General features: G+C 42.5%; 1 protein-coding gene across 1 annotated transcript in view; it reads left to right on the forward strand.

Annotated features, from left to right (window-relative positions):
• Positions 1-21,406, forward strand: part of MTPN (myotrophin) — a 61,708-nt gene that overhangs the window by 16,890 nt on the left and 23,412 nt on the right. Inside the window, exons 2-3 of the mRNA XM_050919101.1 lie at positions 10,723-10,836; positions 12,124-12,207. Coding sequence (XP_050775058.1) covers positions 10,723-10,836; positions 12,124-12,207 — 198 coding nt within the window. The remainder of the gene's footprint in view (positions 1-10,722; positions 10,837-12,123; positions 12,208-21,406) is intronic.

Below are 21,406 nucleotides of genomic sequence, written 5' to 3' on the forward strand. Positions count from 1 at the left end.
ATTTTGTGCCTTTCTCTCCCTCTTATTTATTTCTGCCAGTATTTCAGTCCTCAATCTATTGATGCTTCTCTTCAATATGGCTCAGGGAATGAAACCATGCTTGCTCTTAACTGTTATCACTAGGCCTCGTCTTTTGGCTTGCTGCTTTTTATGTTCCTGTTCACAACACTTCCCTAGAAATGCCAGAATGAAATCTACGCTAACCCAATCAGTCTCACCCTGTTCCTGCTGTGCCACAGAGGAAGCACCGTATGCAGGAGAGGTACAAGGATATTTTACTTTGATCAGATCTCATTTTTCCTCCAAATCACATTTTCTTGTTGCATATTGTTTCCTAGCTGGAGTGAAAAATGTAAAATTGACCAAGTTAGTATTTCAATCTATAACTGCATTGCAGGGAAAAATATTATGTAGGAATAGACTTGAGTGGGGACTCAAAATTGTCGGTAAGGACGAAAATGCATGATGTCTGTAGTGTTGCAAACAATTTAAACCCTTACCCATGTATTGGTCACACACACAATCTCTTGCAAACTGAGGTGTTTTCACTGTAGTTCAAGATGAGTGCCAGTCACTTGCATAGTAACATGCAAAAAACAAATTATCCTCTACTGATTTGATATCCCACACTTATCAAATCTTTATACCACTTGGTGATCTAAAGGTGGTGCATTATACTGTAGCTATACTAACATAACCCCATAGTGTAGATGTAGCCTACAGCAATTAAAAGGTTTTTTTGTTGCGTCGGTATCACCTTTCCTCTGAATGACGATAGCTAGGTTGATGGAAGCATTCTTCCATTGACCTAGCTGTGCCTATGCCAGGGCTTAGGCCAGTAAAGCTATGGTGCTCAGGGATGGATTTTTCACAACCCGGCATTTCATAGATACATCGACCTAAATTTTAACTGTATACCAGGCCTTACTCTTCTGGCTTGCAAATGTAGTGTATTCAGTGCTGGTGAGAGGCTGAGAATGTTGCCACAAAGGAAACTTACTAGAGGACTTAATTTCACACTTTACTTTGAACAATCTTGTTATCGGCTAATCAGACACGCATAACAGATTTATGTTGCTATTCCAGCCAATACTGTGAACTTTGAGCCTATGTTTTGTGACTCTTTATTTATCAGTAAAATGTTGTGAATTTGTACCACTCAGTCTATTATTAGGTGTATATTTAAGATTTATTCCCTTGGAAATATGTCACTAAATATTCTAACTAGGTGAGTTTCTACCCTTTGAACTCAATACCAGTGCTTAAAGTGTATGGGCGTTATTTTCATTTTTAGATTATGTGTGTAAAATTTCTATTTATTTTTCTGAAGTCAGAGAGAGACAAGCTTCTAGAAGCTGTCACTAGAAAATGTAGAGTTCATCCTATTTCTATAGAAATACTCAAGTGCTTTGCAGGGTTTTTTGTCTAAAAATGCTGATACAACAGCCAAAACGCAGATGGCTCAGTAGTTCAGTTTGGCAGTTTGTTTCTGGAATTATGTTCTTTAGATTGAGACAAAATACTTCAGATTGCATTTGATTAGATTTGGGCAAATTGGTTATTTGTTTGCTGTTGACATTACAGCCACCAAAGTAGACCTCTATACTATACCTTACCTTTTGTTGTCATAAGCTAACAGAGGTATAATAGTGCTTAGTGCTTGTATAGCACTTTCAAAGCCTTTACAATGCTCTTTTCTCTTTTTTCTTTTTTCTTTTTTTTTAACTTAAAGTTGAACTTTTATTTATTAGGCAATGCTTTTGGAAGGCAGGCAAGATTCACAGAGATAGGGCAAGTATGTGAACTTGTCAGTTTTCTTGGGAATTCAAGGCCTTGTATTAACCAAGAAAATACCATGCCTGTTTTTCAGTCAAGGCATAAATGTGAGGATAGTGTGGGTCTTACCTGCTTCTGAGGGCTTGTCTACATCACAAAGTTGCAGCGCTGGTGAGGGGGTTACAGCGCTGCAACTTAGGAGGCGTACATATCTGCAGGGAATCACCAGCGCTGCAACTCCCTGTTTGCAGTGCTGGCTGTACTCCCGTTTTGTCTCGGGTGTAGAGGATCCAGCGCTGGTGATCCAGCGCTGGTAATCAAGTGTAGACACTTACCAGCGCTTTTCTTGACCTCCGTGGAATAAGCAGGTATCGCAGCATACCTGAGGAAGCCTCTCTGGTAATCAAGCAGGTCTCCTTCCCTGCGGTTTGCTCTCGCGTTCCCCGAACCCCCGAGCAAGCAGGTCTCCTTCCCTGCGGTTTGCAGGGGGGTTCGGGGAACGCGAGAGCAAACCGCGGGGAAGCTGGTCTCCTTCCCCGGTTTGCTCTCACGTTCCCCGAACCCCCGTGCAAGCAGGTCTCCTTCCCTGCGGTTTGCAGGGGGGTTCGGGGAATGCGAGAGCAAACCGCGGGGAAGCTGGTCTCCTTCCCCGGTTTGCTCTCGCGTTCCCCGAACCCCCCTTGAAGCCGCCCAACAGCGCTGCAGTGTGGCCACATCTAACACCACTTGCAGCGCTGGTTGCTGTAAGTGTGGCCACTCTGCAGCGCTGGCCCTATACAGCTGTACTAATACAGCTGTAACAACCAGCGCTGCAAAATTGTAGATGTAGACATACCCTTACATAATAAAAATGCCTTAGACCCGAGTACTAGCACTTATACTGTTGCTACACTATGTGAAGATCTGGGTGGTTGTTTGCAAATAGGTATGCAACCATCTTCCTGTGTGGATGTACTCTAGGAGTTCCTGGCTACCAGGTCTGTCCTCAGTCGCCTCAACTGCACTGCCTAGTGAAACTAATTGGAGAAAACAGGCTCTGAATCTACCCCAATAAACACTTGTTTGTATTCACCTTCCACTGCCAAAAATAAATTTCTTGACTCTCCATAGCTGAACAGTCTCCTCTCACCCCTTGTCTGCCTGCTCAGCTAATCTCTTGAGCCTGCCCTCCGGAACTCTGTCTCTTGTGGTAGAGGCTGCTACTACTTTCACTTCTGTAGGAGGAAGGAATAGAAATTAGAGAGTCTATATAAACTATTACTTCTAGGGGAATTCTGCACCACTGTGCATGTGCAGAATTCATGTCTCCCTGCAGATTTCTTTGCTTCCTGCAGAAAAATGACTTTCTGACAGGGAAGAAAGGGGAAGCCGCAAGAGCGGTGTCCCCCCCCCCCCAACCCCGCCAGTAGTGCAGGTACATCATTTCAGGCACCTGGAGCAGCCAGTGGAGAGAGAAATCACCGTGGGGCTGGGGACACCCCAGCCAGTTGCTCCTATCCTGCACCAGGATTAGCTGCGAGTCCTGGCTAGAGGTGGGAGAACACTGGACAACTTCTTCCCCTGCAAGGAGTGGCTGGGATTGTGTCAGACTCCAGAAACCTTCCCCCACCTGCAGGAAGCTCAGCATCCTCCCCTTCTTGCCCCAATTGCTCTTTACTGGGGGGGTAGGGGATCACTGTATGGGTAGCTGCTCCACCATGTGCCCAGCCCTGGTGCATCCAGACTTCCCATATCCAGACACCCCTACCAAGCCTCACCTGATACACCCAGAACCTCCATAGCTCTCCATATCCAAACCCCATCCCACTGAACCTCAACCCCTGCATCTGGAACCCCCTTGCCTTCGGACCCACACCCAGATCACCCGCCACTGAGCTCCCTTCAGTCAAACCTCCATCTTGCAGAGCCCTACCACCCTGAGCTCCCCATGCCACTGACCCTCAGCTAGCTTCACCCAGACCCCCACCCCACCAAGCTCCACTCTTCAAGAACCCAGACACCCCCAACCACTTGAACCTGGAAGTCTCTGCACCTGGAACCTGCCCACGACAAACCTCTGCATCCAGAACCGCCCCCCCACTTACCCCGCCCCCTCTGCTGTGTCAGGGTTGGGTGCAGCCTCCCTGCTGAGTCCATGTCTAGGGTGATCTTCCACCTCCATGCAGCCACTGGCCTGAGCTCCACACTGCCATGCTGGAGCCTCCGCATTTATTTATTGACAAAACTTGAATTTTTTTGGCACAGAATGCACTAGGGAATAAAAGTATGTCTCAAGTCATAGGTGGAGGAGGGAAGGAGCACCTGGGTAGAAGTGGAAGTAAGCAGGGGCGGAGGGGACTGACCTCCTGTATTACTTTGTAGTTCTTTCTTTCTACTCCAACTAGAAACTGGGTTGATCTTGTCAGTATCATTGCTTCCTTCCTTGCCTTGCTCCACCCCACACACAAGAATCAGAGATCAGTGAAAACTGACTAGACTAGCCAGTTTCCACTCTGCTGTAGCTTGTGGAACCACCGAGCAGTGACACAAACGATGGATATTTTTAAAATGCAGACTTAAGCCATATCTACAACTACAGGTGCTACAGCAGTACAACTATAGCATCATAGCTATGCTGGTGTTGTATGATAGTGTAGATCAGTGGTACGCAAACTTTTCCAGTTGTACCACTCCCCCATACCATTAACCAAATCTGTCCATGCCCCCGTCTATTACTGCACGGTCAAGGCTGCCCCCAGCTCCGCTACTGAGAGAGAGTGGGACTAGGACCTTAACGGGGTTGGCGGAGGAGCTGATCTGAGAGTGGGGCTGGAAGCATGGTGCTCCCTCCCCATGTTCCCCCCCCACCCCCCCAAAGGGTGCTGGCCCAGGCCTGGAGGCAGAGCAGGATGGGGGGCTGAATGGGGTTGGAGGAGGAGCAAGGCTAGGGGCAGAGGTGGTTTGGGGGCGGAGTAGGGCTGGAAGCATGGCGCTCTTTCCCCATCCCCCATGCGGGCTGGCCCAGGCCCCACTGCAGGTTTTAGGGGGGCATGCATCACAATTTGGGGGCCGGCCACTGGTGTAGATACACACTACTGTAATAGAAGAGTTTTTTCTGTAACTGTAGTAAGTCTGTGTTCCTGAGTGATGGTAGCTAGGTTGATGGAAATATTATTCCATTGACTTAGCTGCACTTAAACTGCAAGTTTAGGTCAGGTTGGCAGTGGTGCTTAGGGGTGTGGATTTGTTCCCATGACTCAAGGTCATCTTTTCCAACACATCACTCTACTCTAAATCCCTGTCAGAGTGCTGTTCTTTGTACTGACACCAGTAACGGAGGCATCTTATCCCTCCAGAATCTGACCCTCCTGTTACAGATGTTCAGCAGAAAACAAAGCAGATGGACTCTGTAATAACTGGAGATACACCTATCTCCTAGAACTGGAAGGGACCTTGAAAGGTCATCAAGTCGAGCCCCCTGCCTTCACTAGCAGGACCAAGTACTGATTTTTGCCCCAGATCCCTAAGTGGCCCCCTCAAGGATTGAACTCTCAACCCTGGGTTTAGCAGGCCAATGCTCAAACCACTGAGCTAGCCCTGCCCAGCTCAGTACCTCCTCTCAACACTTACTCTACACCAGATGAGGCCACTGTCTTGGAACCATCCTCCCCAGTACTGGATGTTACAAAATGTACCAGGAATTTATGAAAAGGTAGCCGCCTCCATACATACTCAGATTGAACTGGTCCAGGATAATCCATGCATATTAGGGGATATTTTGCATTCTGTGGGACATACTAGAGTGGCTCTGCCTATTAAAGAGGCCACTTAGTCCATGAAAATTCTTTAGCAAACTCCCTGTTCTGACACCCACAGGACATGAGTTTTTTATTCACATTTGTGAATGCTGTGTAGGTGACAGATCCCATTTTTAGGCAAAATTGATTTATTCTTTTGTAGCTGGCATGTGTGACCCCCTTGGTATGAGGCGGGGAGCCTACCAATATCCTACAATAAAACAAAGCTAAGACACCAGATGTACCCTCTACTTTCATCCACGCTTCACCATTCCTGCACCTGCTGTTCACTGCAAACTGGCTGCAGCACATTTTTCAACATACAAAATTCCACATTTGCTGCTACTCCACTCCAAGTCTAAATTTGTCATCAATAAATGTCTTTGTTTCACTCATGCTCGGTCAAGGGGGAATATATGATTTGTAGTTCTTTGCAATACTTATATATACACGATATAAGATGTGTATATATACTGTATGTGATACAGCATGGCCAGAGGGCAGCAGGAGACGGTTAGAAGGGAGCCTTATTCCCTGTAAGGGGAAGAAAGTTTGCTATAGATTAACTAGAGCACCTGCATTCAGTCACATGATAAAACCCCCTGCTTCAATCAGACAGTGTAGGAGCTGGAGCAGAAAGGGTTGTATTGGTGCAGAGAAGATTGGTGTTTTGTAACAGAGAACAGTTTGAAGGGAAGCAGAGGAAAGTTTGGAGGAGTGCTGCTATGGGCTAAGAAGTCCAAGACCCTAGGTAAGGGGCACCTGGCTTGTGCAGAGGGAGGGCAGGAAGCCCCCCCCCCCAAGTTGAAGGGCAGGAGAGGGAAATAGCCCAGGGGAAGGAACCACCAGTTCAAGTGGTTCACCACTATCCTCAGGGCTGGGACCTGGACTAGAGGGCGGGCCCAGGTCTCTCCCTCTCCACTCTCCTCCTCAAGGACACTAGTGGGGCAATTAATATTCCAATCAGGGACAAAAAATGGCACCTTGACCCCGCCCCCAAAAAGAAGAGAGAGCATGAGACCCATCATAATAGTGCCGGCAATTTGCCACACATAATATATTGCGTAAAACCAACTAATGTATAACTAGTAATTCAGAGAAATGGCAGAAGAAAAATATTTTGATATCACCTGTAGCTTTAATTTATTTCTTATACTTCCTATTGGACAAGTGCACCCTAATCAAAGGTTTGAAATACTCGGGGTTTCTTACTTAGCTTTTACATTAGAGACCTCAAAGGTTTTAGGTGCCAATTTTAAAATCAAATGTCCAAAGTTCATCCAATATTTACCAAATATTACTGCCCCTTGGCCTTCTTGATACAATCACCAGTTGAGAGTGGAAAAGGAGTTGGAAATACATTTCAACTACAGTGTTTAGCACTGAAAGCTTTCCTTGAAATTTTACTTTAGGGAATATCTAACTGATTAAACAGACATCTGTGGAGAAGATGTAAAATAAATTCTCTAATCTTGATTGGGAATTTTTGGGAGAAATATAAATTGGAATTTATTACCCAGTTTATTTCTTCTCAAATTCCTTTCTGTAGGGAAGTCGTTTAAATTAAGAAAAAAAACCTTTTCTTACTGAGTGTAAATCAATGAAATCATATTACTTTCCTTGAAGGGACTAGTCTATCGAGTAATCTAAATCATGCCCTTCCTGTCACCAGGGATCTTTTTGCATCTGATGGTATTAGTGAGAAATGGAAGAGGTGGTATGTGGAGGTGAAGTTACACTGCTTTTTAGGATTTGAACAGGCAACCCAGGATCCAAAAAATATATCCTTTAATTACTTCAGATGGGGTTGGATGTTGGTGTTTAAAACATTTCTTTACAGTTTTATTCAAGATCACAGCTTCCAAATAAACAGTCTTTTAGTTGCATCTTGGTGACTTTTAAAGGGCACTGAGCCAAAATGGAAATATACTAGTCTAGTGTGGTTTAGTAGGCTAGCAGGAAAATAATGAGCTTTTAAATTATCACTTAATTATGTGACTTGGAATTTATAATTTATCACTAAACTTACTCATTGTGCCTTCTTAATAGGCTGATGTCATAGTGAATTGTAGGGACAAAGGCAATGAAATCTAATTCACTTCTACAATTTGAGCTGCAAAAGAATTGAAGAGTTAAATTAAATGATTGGACTTAATCAGAAAATTATTCAAGCGCAGATACTACAAGCCTGTCCTGGGAGCTTTTCAAATGAAAATAATGGGGGCTGGAATAATAAATTCCCGAACTGCCTAGTACAGTTCAGAACTTTGTCCAAAGCTGAAATCTCAGCCTCACCTGACTTATTTTCCCCGTCAAGGATGTATTATTAAACGGTTTTAATAACCATACTGTTGGCCACATTTTTGTCAATGAATAAACAATCTGAAATATATTTTGATAATGAATTGCCACATTTCAGAAACCTGCTGACTACTGTTCTCAGAGAATGGAGAACTCTAAAATGAGGCCTGTTAATATTGAAAAATTGGAACGATTGTTGAAAGAACTTGATTTGTGGTTAAGTTTTTTGAACTGAGGCTTTCAGGAGTCCTGTCGGGGAAAGGAGGGGCACAATGAAGGACTGAGGACTTCAACTATAAAATGTTCAATATTAATATAGTTTTAAAAGGTTTTAATAACCTTATTTTGACAAGTTGCTTATGAAGTTCTCCTAATTCTTGTACCAGAAGAACAATTTTACTCAGAACTTTTTCCAATGGGTTTACCAATTTCTCTGAAAAGTGTATGAATATATGAAAGGAGCAGATCTGATTAAGGTGAGTAATGTGTTGACATTGGTGAGTGGTTTTATTTCTATTTTTTTGTGCATCAACAAAATTGTGTAGTGCATTTGAGTTGGTTATACTTGTGTAAATCATCAATGAATATTAATGTAGAGACAAGTCAATATGCAACAGGTTATTACAAATTGAGGGCGTGGTACAACAATGTACAATTTGTGCTACCATTGATAGTTAAATTGATGTGGGTAATATCAGCTCTAATCTAATGTTCGCCCACGAAGTGGAGTTATCAAATTATTTGTTCCTGGTTAACTACATGGGTAGAAGTTTTCATTCCGGTAAAAGTGTCTTATCCCAAATTAGTCTCTTCCAAAGTTACTCCAAATACAAAGTTACCACCAAAAATACAAAGGCATTCACTACGTTGTTTTGTAAGGGAATGGGAGAGAGAGAGAGAGGTGAATGGAGAGAGCTTAACTTTCTCTGTTTTGGAGGATCCTCGTTATTTGCATAGCTTTGACCGTCAATATTTATGCTGAACTAGACAAAACTGGCAGCAGTGTGGTTAATTTGTATTAACTATGGAACTTACTAAGCCCTTGACATATCCAGTGTAATGATTATCCATGAAACTAGTTGCCTAAGCCTTCCAAGGGAAAGATAAAGGAGGAGAAAATATCCTTGTCTTGTACTTTGTTTATGGATAAAGTAAAAGTGCACTTTATACTCAATAATCAGTTTAGAGTGCCTGAAGATACATGTGTCCAGAATACTCTAGCTGTAATTATGGCACAGCATCAGGTGTCCATAGGTAAGGTTGCAACTGGTTCCATTACAAGCCCAATTTTGGCCGCCTTTTAAAATTTACAAATTCTGTTGGCTTTAAAATGGGCAAACTGGGACAGAAGTAGAACTTGTCTTGCCAAATTTGCTTGGAATTTGGTAAAAGGGTTCAGAAATAACTCTCTAAAAATAGTTTGTTTCAGACAACTCTTTTGTTTGCCACTCTGTAACCAAAACTGCCCAAGAGTGAGAATTTTGTTTGCTGGACTCCCCATGAATGGAAGTTAATGTACAGAACCAACGTTTTAGTTAATATTTGAGTTCGTGAATTTAAATACAGCTTCAAAGTAGTGACAAAGCAATGTTTAACTTGACCTCTGGAACTCCCAGGCCAGTGTGGTGGTGGTGATGAGGTCCAGAAGCCTTCTGCTGGAAGCGGAGCAAGTTGGGGCATGCTTTTGTGAACTTCATGAGATTTGCATGGTGGGAGTAGAGACTGGCAGGGAATTTTGATGGAACCTTGAATTGCTGCTGCTTTTGAAGTATCTTTTTGTGAACACCTGAAGGACATTTGCAGCAAGGCTGTAAAAACCAGCATCTTCCCTCAAGTGCTAAATTCATTTGCCCACTGATTCACTTAACACATGGTACCTGTCAGTGTTCAGAGTCTAAAGCTTTCAGTTGTTGCTGGGTGACAATGACCTGGTTTTATTTTGGATGGTGTATATCGACTGAGGGAAATACAGCTGGTGTATTGCAATAATTAGTTTTTGTGTTTATCTAGTGAATTCACGGGTGAATACTTACCTTGGTCCTGTTAAAGGAGGGGCATTGATTAATCCTGATTTGGTTGGCCTTTTTCAGTACATCCTTAAGTTTACAGAAAATGAAAGATACTTCAAAAACTGCCATTTAGATTTTAGATTGGTGCTGATCATATCATGCTGACTCTCTTCTAAAGGAGTCCAGGCTCCTCATTGTAAAGAGACCTGTAAAAGCTGCTGGAAGCAAGCAGAACAAGTTAGCCTCGCTATCTCTATTGGTTAGTGGAGGTGATTCATATAGCAGCTGGCCATATGAAAGGAAAAGGGTGTGGAAATAAGAGCCATTCTTGGCTGTTACTGTAGCTGCCATCCACCAACAGAAGAATGCCCAGAGGAGGAGAGAATGAGGCAGCTAAGCAGCATGTGCAGTAGGGTTAGAAGGCTACACAGTTGGTTTATAGGAAAAGGGAATCGAGCTGCATGAAAATATATACAGAGGGAGAAGAGCAAAGGGAGATGGGGGAGATAAAATGTGAGACTATCTTTCTTCAGAGAACAAATATTTATTGGATTAAGTATGTCTAAATACTCAATACTTAACTCCCCAAGTAAGTAATTGCTATATTTGACATATATAGATGTTGTTCAATCACAAGGGGGGAGATAGACTGCAAGGCAATTTAATCTCTGGAATGTTGTCTACGTCTGAAAAAGTGGACCCAGTCTCTTGGGTTTTTTCTTGAGTAGTAACTTAATGTTTGCAGAGTTGGGGGCAGGTGAATTTTTCAGTGTATCTGAGATGTTGGACCTTCTGTTTCTATTTTATAGGATGTTGCATAAATAAGGAAATCTAACACGTTTTACTTTGTTTTTTATAAGGGTGAAGATGTCAACCGGACACTGGAAGGTGGGAGGAAACCTCTTCACTATGCAGCAGATTGTGGGCAGCTTGAGATTCTGGAATTTCTGCTATTAAAAGGAGCTGATATTAATGTATGTTTAGGAAATTGCAGAAAGACTTATGTTGTGTGCCTCATGTAATTGTTTGGGTTAGATGTGTAAAGAGCATTTTGTGAAAGACTCATTGTGAAAGACTGAGGCAAATGTATCAAATGAAGTATATCAATTTCATGTAATTGAGAGATCACTTAGTGAAAGGTTTTAAGAACAAATCAGGCTTGAAGCTTAAACTGACATTTACATATTCATTTTGTAGCATGTAAATTACACACACTGCAGAAATCAAGTTCTGTTTCCTAGTTTCCGTTAAAAATGCAGATTAAGTTTGGTCAGTGAAAGCCAGGATTCAGCAGTCACATCTGGCCTTTTTGAGAGTTTAAGATATTGTGAAGTTGTTATACATTGCTATATTGTGAGAAGATTCTTGTTTAAACTTAAGTTATGACAGAGTGGCAGCTAAGGCAAACTATTCTCTCCTATTCACCCAGAGGGTAGTGAGGAGTACAGCTAGCACCTGTAAACAGTACACTTCAATTATTCTGCACACTTTAAAACCCCCAAACTTTAGAAAGTTGTAAGTTACGTCCTTAATTGGTTAATTACAAAACAAATCTCTCTTCTTTGCTTCCTTGCATTGGGGAGAGGTGGACACTTCCTTTTCACTTGTGTTCTCTCTTCTGCTTTCCTTTTCATTCTATTCAATCTTGCTCTGAACCTGTAGCTATTCTGTATAGTATGGAATTAATATAGCTTTAACTATTCCCCTTCCACCCCAGAAAAAAACAAAACTAAACTAAATGGACTTTCCAGCAAAGCAAATAAAACAAACTTGGTGTTTTGTAGCCAAGCTGTTGTGGAGATATGGGCCAAGAAAGCTTTCCAGAAAGTTATCAGTCTGCAACAGGAAAATCTTTGAAATTCCTGGCTTTTTTTGTTTTGTTTTTGTTTTTGTTTTGTTTTGTTCAGGAGGGAGGGTGTATTGAAAAATGGGCTTAGTTTTTTGTTAACTTTTCATTATACACCTCTGCCTCGATATAACGCTGTCCTTGGGAGCCAAAAAATCTTACCGCGTTATAGGTGAAACCATGTTATATTGAACTTGCTTTGATCCACCGCAGTGCGCAGCTTCCCTCCCCCCCCCCACTCCCGGAGCACTGCTCTACCTCGTTATATCCAAATTCATGTTATATCAGGTGGCGTTATATCGAGGTAGCGGTGTAGTAAAAACCAATGTGCATACCATAAAGGCTGAAGTGTAACCTTTTTAAATACAAGTGTGAACTTGTGCTTCAATAATTGTCTTGGTTCCTGTCTTTACAGGCTCCGGATAAACATCATATCACACCACTCTTATCAGCAGTCTATGAGGGTCATGTCACTTGTGTGAAATTGCTTCTGTCAAAGGTGAGACTTAAATATTTACCCAGTACTAACTCTTATAACTTGCCCATTGATGAAGATCAGTACTCTGACTTTAACAATAATAAAGTGGACCAAGTATGTTCAAAATAACTGAACAGGATAGTCATTCATGTCATCAGGCCAGTGCCTGGCACTTCATTATGCAGAAACCAACATTTGGTGCTGCTGCTGCCCACTTGCTGCACGTGGGCCAAGGGAGCAGGTAAAAAAAAAGGAGTGCTTATGTCTGCTCATTTTATGTAAGACTACCATTTGGCATTCTGTATTTTGGTAGATGTAACACTAGGTTGCTTCTTCAGAGTCCAGCATAGTTGTTAGAAGGGTGACCGGGGAAAAGTCCTGTTTAAAAATTTCCCTTCTCTAACTATTTTTAATTGTGAAATGTCTTTTGATCTCCCTACTCTTATGTGGGCATTGTTATCCAGAACCCAGAGCCCCACAGTCTGTATTAGTTGCAATAGAAATAGAAAATCTGTTTAGTCAGTAGAATTTAGTTATAATGAGAAGTGATTTTACTGAACCTTTAAGATCACTGTCAAAATGGAGTACAACTTTCTCAGTTGAATGACTTGTACGTGTAGATGTACTCTCAGGCTTAGTCTCTTTGCTGACATCCTATAGTTTCTGTAACTTTATTATTACAGAACTGATGCACTTTCAGAAACTATTAGAGCAATCTTAATTTATGCATTTAAGTGTATTCCTGATACTAACTTAATGAATGAAATCTCAAAATACAATGCTATTATGATCTCCCCCTTCCTGGTGAATACCTTGTTCAACAGTTGTTCAATCTTTTATCCTTTAGCTTCCTCTCAGGACACATGCCTGTAAAATATCAGGGGATCTTAGCTGCTTTTCCTAACTCTACTTTGAAGGCCCTGCAGATCTCTTCAAAACCCCACCAGTTAATTCTGCCTTCAACTTCTGGATCTGAAATTTGTAATTACTTTGATTAAACACAATAGCTTTCACTAACCCTTCTACTATTTACTCCACTAGGGAAAGCCTAATCTTATAAGAGCCCAGCAGTGCTTTCTTTCCTGATCACAGTCCTGCTCCCCACTCGCTCTGTGATCCATCTTCTTCAGGAACCAACTGACAATCCTTCAAATTCAAACCCCCCAGATTTCCAAACAGGCAATCTGGATGGACCTTTTCAGGAATCCAAACTCCTGTGTTTTTGTGCACCCAGCAGCATATATTCTTTTTTTTTAATCTTTATCCCACCACATACCCTGGTTTACAGTTTTGCTTAATGCTTATCTGCAGCATCTCACTATAAAATTTCTACTCTTGGGGGGAAATCTGCACTACTGCTTATGCACAGAATTCATGTCCCCCTCAGATTTCTTTGCTTTCCTGCAGAAAAATGACTTTCTGACAGGGAAGCGTAGGAAAGCTGCAAGAGCAGTTATGCACCACTCCCGTGCTGTGCAGGTACATCATTTCAGGCACCCAGGACAGCCAGCAGAGAGGTAAATCACCGTAAGGCTAGGGATATCCCATCCAGTGGCTCCTACTCTGAGCCAGGTTCAGCTGCTAGTCCCTGCTGGGCTGGAGCCAGGGGTGGACGGAATTTCCTCTTCCCCTGCAAGAGTGGCTATGTCAGACCCAGCCCCTCAACCCCCCCTCCCCCCCACTTCGGGAAGCTCAGCATCCTCTCCTGCGTCCTGCCTTCATTGCTCCTCTGCTGTGGGGGTAGGACTCACTTTACAGGGAGCTGCTCCCCCATGCATCCAGACCCCCTCATACCCAGATACCCCTGCCAAGTATCACCTTGTAAATCCAGAACCCCCCAGCCCTCCGTGCCCAAACTCACCCTACTGAATCTCAACCCCTGCATCTAGAGCCCCTCTATACCCAAACCCCCACCCCTGCACCCAGACCACCACCCCCACTGAGCTCTCTGCACTCATACCCCCATCCTGACAAGACTCAGCCCCTGCAGCACCCTGAGCCCCCATATCCAGATCCTCATAACACTCATTCCCGAATAGCTGCACCCTGACTCCCAGCACGCCAAGCGTCCTCTCTGCTGATACCCAGCGTCTTTCACCTGGAAGCCCCAGGAGAGTCCTGTTGCCCCTACACCTGGAACTCCCCGTACCCCCAAGCATCTGTGCATCCACATTCCCCCCCACACCTAGACCTCCCTCCACTGAGCTGCTGGCACCCAGATTATCCCACACAGAATCCTCTCACCCCACACCTGGATCCCTCCCACTGAGCCTCTGCACACTTGGATCCTGCCTGCCACACACCTGGTGCACCTGGCATAGAGGGACAGGGCCCCAGGGTGTTCCTGAGGTAAGCCCAGGCCTTGTGCTGTGTCAGGGTTGGGTGCAGTCTCACCACTGAGTCCGTGCTGTGGGGGTGGGGAGGCTGCAGGGTGATCTCCCACCTTTGTACAACCAGTGGCCTCTGCTCCCCACTGCCATGCTGGAGCCTATGCATTTATTCATTGACAATTAAAGCTTGCGGAATTTGTAATTTTTTGGTGCAGAATGCCCTCAGAAGTAAATTTCAATTTAACATTGTAAATTCTCCATGAGTGTGTATATAGGTAAAACTATTATAGTTAAGACTTTCCTGGCCCAGGCAGTAAAACTCTTAATGGGTTATTCACAAACTAATTAAAAACAAGTGTTAAAGGATTCTGCTTGGAATATATATTGCTTCTAATTTAGATTACCAACTGCTTTATTTCCAAGAAAAGGTAAAGTAACTACTGGAAATGAAAAAATTTAGTATGATCACAGCTCATGCAATATGAATTATAAAAGAGTACATGAGTATTAAGACTACATGTCTTTGGTTTTTAATCACAGTAGTTCTGCCAAGTTAATTTCCTTTTTAAACTGTTCTGATGTGAAGTACTATAGCACTTCTCATATACAACTTAGGGAAATACAGTCTAGCTGAAATTACTATAAATTGGGTATCAGAGGGATAGCTGTGTTAGTCTGGATCTGTAAAAAGCAACAGAGTCCTGTGGCAGACCTTATAGACTAACAAGTATTGGAGCATAAGCTTTCGTGGGTGAATACTCACTTCATCAGAATACCCGGTACTTCTGTTAGTCTATAAGGTGCCACAGGACTCTTTGTCGATTTTTATAAGATGAGTGTACAACAGGTCGAAAGATGGTACTCAGAGTAGTTATCAGTGGTTCGCTGTCAAACTGGGAGAGCATCTCTATTGGGCTTCTGCAGGGTTCAGTCCTGGGTCTGCTACTATTCAATATTTCCATTAGACTTGGATGAGAGAGTATCCTTAAAATCTTCAGAAAACACAAATCTGGGAGGGGTTGCAAGCACTTCAGAGGACAGGATTAGAATTCAAAACAGCTGTGACAAATTAGAGGATTAGTTTGATTTCAACAAGATGAAATTCATTAAAAACAAGTGCAAAGTACTATACTTAGGAAGGAAAAATCAAATACCCAACTGCAAAATGGGGACTAACTAGCTAGGGGGCAGTACTGCTAAAAAGGATCTCGTGGTTTATAGTCATTTGCAGTTTGAGCCATCAGTATGATGCAGCTGTGAAAAAGGCTCATATTATTCTGAAGTGTATTGACAGGAATGTTGTATATGAGACGCGGAAAGTAATTGTCCCACTCTACTTGGCACAGGTGAGACCTCAGCTGGAGTATTGTGTCCAGTCTAGAGGAGAGCAACAAAAATAATAAAATTTCAAAAACTTGACCTATGAGAGAAAATTAAAAGCTGGGGATCTTCCTTTTTGAGAAGAGGAGAATGAGGGGGGAATCTGATAAGTCTTCAAATATGTTAAGGACTGTTATAAAGAGGATTGGTTGATCTCCATGTCCTCTAAAGATAGGACAAGAAGTACTCAGCTTAATCTTCAGCAAGGTTAGATATTAGGAAAACTTTCTGACTAAAGGGTAGTTGGTCTCTGAAATAGACTTCCAAAGTAGGTTGTGGAAGCCTCATCAATGGGGATTTTTAAGAACAGGTTGGACAAAAACCTGTCAGGGATGGTCTAGATTTACTTGTCCAGCCTGAGCTGAGGTAGGAATCATGATGACTTCTTGAGGTCCCTTCCAGCCCTGCATTACTAGGATTCTGGATAGGCTGTGAGATTTTCCTTAATTAGCCAAAAGTTTCAGGTGCATTTTATCCAAGTTAAACATTGACCCTCGCTGTTGTCCGAATCAGGCTTTTTCATAAATATATCACTGTCCACCTGGTGTATGATAGAGTTCTGACTATATGCTTAGAGTCCTGAAGGCAGATGTCAACCAGTTCTTACACAGTGACAGATAACCTAAAAGCTGGATATAACCATAATGCTGTTACAACCTTGTATGTGTACCTCCAGATTAATTACAAATCTGCAATACCACGTTTGTGTAAACAGCAAGTTTACCATGAAACTCATTCGTCAAAGCTTACTGTGCTGTGTTTTGCCAAACACAATGCAGACACTGGTTTTCATCAGCCAGTGTTAGCTCATGACTTAAAAGAACTTAAATAGTGTGCTTTCCAATACACAGAATACGCCTCAGATTTTTCCGGCTGTTTGTTTGAAATGCTTACATTCTAATAAACAAGCCCAAGGCAACTGAGTAATTCAGGGAAAGTAGCACCAGTTTTCTGGTTCCTCAGGCAGAATTTAGCGTTGCCACCGTTCCCACTTCCCTCAATTAGCCAATACCAATCGATTCAAATGTTGCATTTACTGGGACTCAACTATAGTTGAATTTTCTGACCAGATCAGTTACATGTCTGAGGCGGTGTTCTCCGTGATAAGAAAGACCTGTTCAATGTATTAAACACCTTAGGACCCTCATCCAAGTGACATTGCCATGCTTTGTCTATTCAATGGTCTGAATTGCACATGATCTTGAAGTGTAGTTACTTAAACTGTGAAACGATCTTAATGTAGTAAAGTCTTCATGTGACTAACTGAAAGCTAAATAATTTATATTTTGAAAAATGACTGGAGGATGGAAGGCCATTTAACAGGCTATATATAGATGAGGCAGAGAATAAAGAATATATAGGAGTTGTGAAATGGGAGAGACTCCTTCATAATGGGGTTTAGAGTGTGCAAAGCAGAGTTTCCAGCTTAATGATGGCTGGATCTGACACTGTGTGCTTTAAGTTTATTTTGAAACACTTTTAAAAGACTTCACATCAGAGCCCACAGAGGACTGTCTGCTTATCTTTATACTTTTGTATGTGGCTAAACAAGACTGTCACGTTCAGTACAAAATCAACTTGTATTTTGGTTGTGTAATATTTCCTCCTGCAAAAGAGATCGTTTGATATTGATTCCCCTGTGTCCCTACTATCAAACCGTTCAGGATTCTGAGCTGGAGTTGTGTTTAACTGCCTCTGCAAATATAGTGAAGTAATGTTGCAGAGAGAAAGTAAAAGAGCTTCATAATTCCAAATATAGTAAAGACATAGATTTAGTGTGTGTGTGTGGTTTTTGTTTTGTTTTTACAATGGGAGGAAATCCATTCTACCCTGTATTCATAGCTTTGACAGAACATTTGATACAAGTGGCCAATAGGTAGCATTCAGAACCTGTTGTTGTTCTGTGGGAAATAGAAATAAGGTTAGCTTTTGAGTTGAAGGGCCTCTTTTTCAGCTGTCAGCTTGAACATAGGATAACATTTTCACAAAAAATGAAATGTCTGGCAAACCTACGTAATTGATTCCTTTTCCTTGGGTGAGCTGAAGGCAGTTAGATCCCAGCTGAAAGATTTATTTCCTAGTTGCTCAAGTACAGACTTTCATGAAAGGCTGCCCAGAGGGGGCGGGGGGGCAAGTGGGGCAATTTTCCCTAGGCCCTGGGCCCCATGAGGGTCCCCACGAGAATATAATATTCTATAATATTGCAACATTTTTTAATGGAAAGGGCCCCCGAAATTGCTTTGGCCCAAGCCCCCTGAATCCTCTGGGCAGCTCTGCTTTCCTGCATCAAGGCTGGGAGGAAACAGCAGCAGTACTCAGTGTTTCTATCTTTTTCTTCTATGTAATTTCTAATACTGAATATGTTATCACAAAATAGGATTTTCGACCTCCTATTTAATACTACTTTACAAAAGGGATAAAATGTGAAGACCTTTCAAGACTCAGGGGGTAGAATTGATACTGTCCCAGATAACCCTAATGGGTGATGATTCTTCCAGAATAGTATACATGTCAGCTGGAAGACCAGTAAACTTGTAACAGGACTGGTAAACAACAGAGACAGATTTGCCTTCTGGACCAGTTCTCCATAAATTTAGTAACTCTACTGCTACGAAAGATAGTATTTTAACTGCACCCTTCACTGTCTCAGCATGCTACATTTCAGTTACTGTTGCCTATTCAGATTGAAAATATCTCTTCTGTTGCTTGATTTTTTTGAAACCCAGTTGATTCAATTCCTAGAACTTGATATGCCCTACCCCTTTCTCCACACACATTCAATGTCAGCCCTGTTGTCAAATACAAAATTGGAGGGGAAAGGATCAGAACTTAACTACCTTGTTAAATAATATTTATTTTATTCAAGATGTGGACATTCGAAAATGTTCACTTACGCACTTAATGGCTTCTATGCTCTGAGCTGTGCTACCTTAACATTGCATAACTTTAATATTTTTGCATTTAATAATGTGTCTAAGGGCTTGTCTACATCAGAAAGTTGCAGCGCTGGTGAGGGAGTTACAGCGCTGCAACTTAGGAGGTGTACACATCTGCAGGGCACCACCAGCGCTGCAACTCCGTGTTTGCAGCGCTGGCCGTACTCCCGTTTTGTCTCGGGTGTAGAGGATCCAGCGCTGGTGATCCAGCGCTGGTAATCAAGTATAGACACTTACCAGCGCTTTTCTTGACCTCCGTGGAATAAGCAGGTATCCCAGCATACCTGAGGAAGCCTCTGGTAATCAAGCTGGTCTCCTTCCCCGTCTTGCTCTCGCGTTCCCCGAACCCCGAGCAAGCAGGTCTCCTTCCCTGAGGTTTGCTGGGTGGTTCGGGGAACGCGAGAGCAAACCGCGGCGAAGCTGGTCTCCTTTCCCGGTTTGCTCTCTCGTTCCCCGAACCCCCGAGCAAGCAGGTCTCCTTCCCTGCGGTTTGCAGGGGGGTTCGGGGAACGCGAGAGCAAACCGCGGCGAAGCTGGTCTCCTTTCCCGGTTTGCTCTCGCGTTCCCCGAACCCCCGAACAAGCAGGTCTCCTTCCCTGCGGTTTGCAGGGGGGTTCGGGGAACGCGAGAGCAAACCGCGGGGAAGCTGGTCTCCTTTCCCGGTTTGCTCTCGCGTTCCCCGAACCCCCCTTGAAGCCGCCCAACAGCGCTGCAGTGTGGCCACATCTAACACCACTTGCAGCGCTGGTTGCTGTAAGTGTGGCCACTCTGCAGCGCTGGCCCTATACAGCTGTACTAATACAGCTGTAACAACCAGCGCTGCAAAATTTTAGATGTAGACATGGCCTAAGTGGATAGTTTATATAAGTAAAGGGACTTAACAGTTTAGTGAAGCAAGAAGAATATAGATCACTTTCATACCTGTAACTGAATTATGGTAATTAAAGCAGAATAAGGAATCCAAGTGAATAATAACTAAGAAGTATCTTGTAAGTGAAAAGGTGCTGAAGCATGTGAACCGTAGATGCCCCCATACCAATTAATTTCCTACCACTTGCTGCAGTATGTGGATACTAAAAATTTTATTGAAAACCTGAGATTTTTACTGTGTCAATACATTACTTTTTATCTAAGATTCTGAGAAGACCTTGGTTAGAGTACATTTTGTGCACCAAGAACTGTCAAAGAGTGAGTGCAAAATGTATGCTAGTATGAAAGTGCAGTTATAAAGAAGAAAGTTTAAGCTTAGTCAAGGTGACCTACAGTAATCGAAAGCTTTTAAAATTCTGGAGGAGAATGATTTAACTCATGCAGGATTTAACTCTTACACAGAGCATAAAAACACAGTTTTAAAGATTACTCTATTTAGAAGCAGTAAAAGCATTTAGGCACATCTTATTCACATAGGCTACTAAATGTATAAAGAAGTTGAGGTCCATTGAAGCAAGAAGCTTTCAAGCTGTGATCCATCAAGATGAGATTGTAACTGCAGAAATGTTGACAGCCTCTTGAAATTGCAGGACAAAAAAATTCTGGACCATTTGGTTTTTAATACTTCACTGTTAATAAAACTACAGTGTCGCAACATTGGGAGACATCAAAAGAAGCCTTGAGCCTTGCAAAGTTTGTAGTTGGTGTATACAGGTAAAATCCCAATTGTATCAAATGCAGGATGTCATAAACAGATGGTTAAGGGTTAATGCCTCTTTTACCTGTAAAGGGTTAAAAAGTTCACCTAGCCTCACTAACACCTGACCAGAGGGACCAATGAGGAAACAAGATGTTTCAAAAGGAAGGAGGGAAGTTTTTCCTTTGTTTAGAGTTTCAGTTTCAACCGGAGTGAGAGAGATCAAGGAACCAGCCTCTTATCAGAGTAGTAAGTTTTAGAAAGGAAAAAAATAGGTTTATGTTTATTTCTTTGTAACCTGTCTTATGCAATTAAAGGTAGAATCAAATTGGGTATTTTCTTTGTGTAACTAAATTGTGCCCAGGGGAACATCCTCTGTGTTTTGAATCTGTTGTCTGTGAGAGTAGCTGGTATGCTAATCTCTCCCAGAGGGTTTTCTTTTAGCTTTCTTTTCTTTAATTAAAAGCCTTTTTCTTTATACCTGATTGATTTCTCCTTGTTTTAAGATCCAAGGGATTGGATCTAGACTCACCAGGGAATTGGTGAAGGAGTCTCTCAAGGCTACCCAGGGAGGGGAAGGTTTTGGGGGGACAGGGAGTGATCCAGACACTGAAAATTCTGGATGGTGGCAGTGATACCAGATCTAAGCTAGTAATTAAGCTTAGAAGTGTCCATGCAGGTCCCCACATCTGTACCCAAAAGTTCAGAGTGGGGAAGGAACCTTGACACAGGGTTATCCAAAACTATCTTGTCCCTCATAATTGAAACTTCTGTAAAATTTGTACTGCGACCTACATGTGCATACATAACTCTGACGTCTAATTGGAGTTTACTTGTAATATTTAGCCAAGTATCTGAGCTTGTCTGTGGCATACACAGATGTAAAAATTCCTGGACATCATAGCTGACTGCTTCCAATACAGTTACTGCAAAAAACACTTATTTTA

Source organism: Gopherus flavomarginatus, chromosome 1 (assembly GCF_025201925.1).
Source record: "Gopherus flavomarginatus isolate rGopFla2 chromosome 1, rGopFla2.mat.asm, whole genome shotgun sequence".
In the NCBI taxonomy this organism is placed as follows: domain Eukaryota; kingdom Metazoa; phylum Chordata; order Testudines; family Testudinidae; genus Gopherus; species Gopherus flavomarginatus.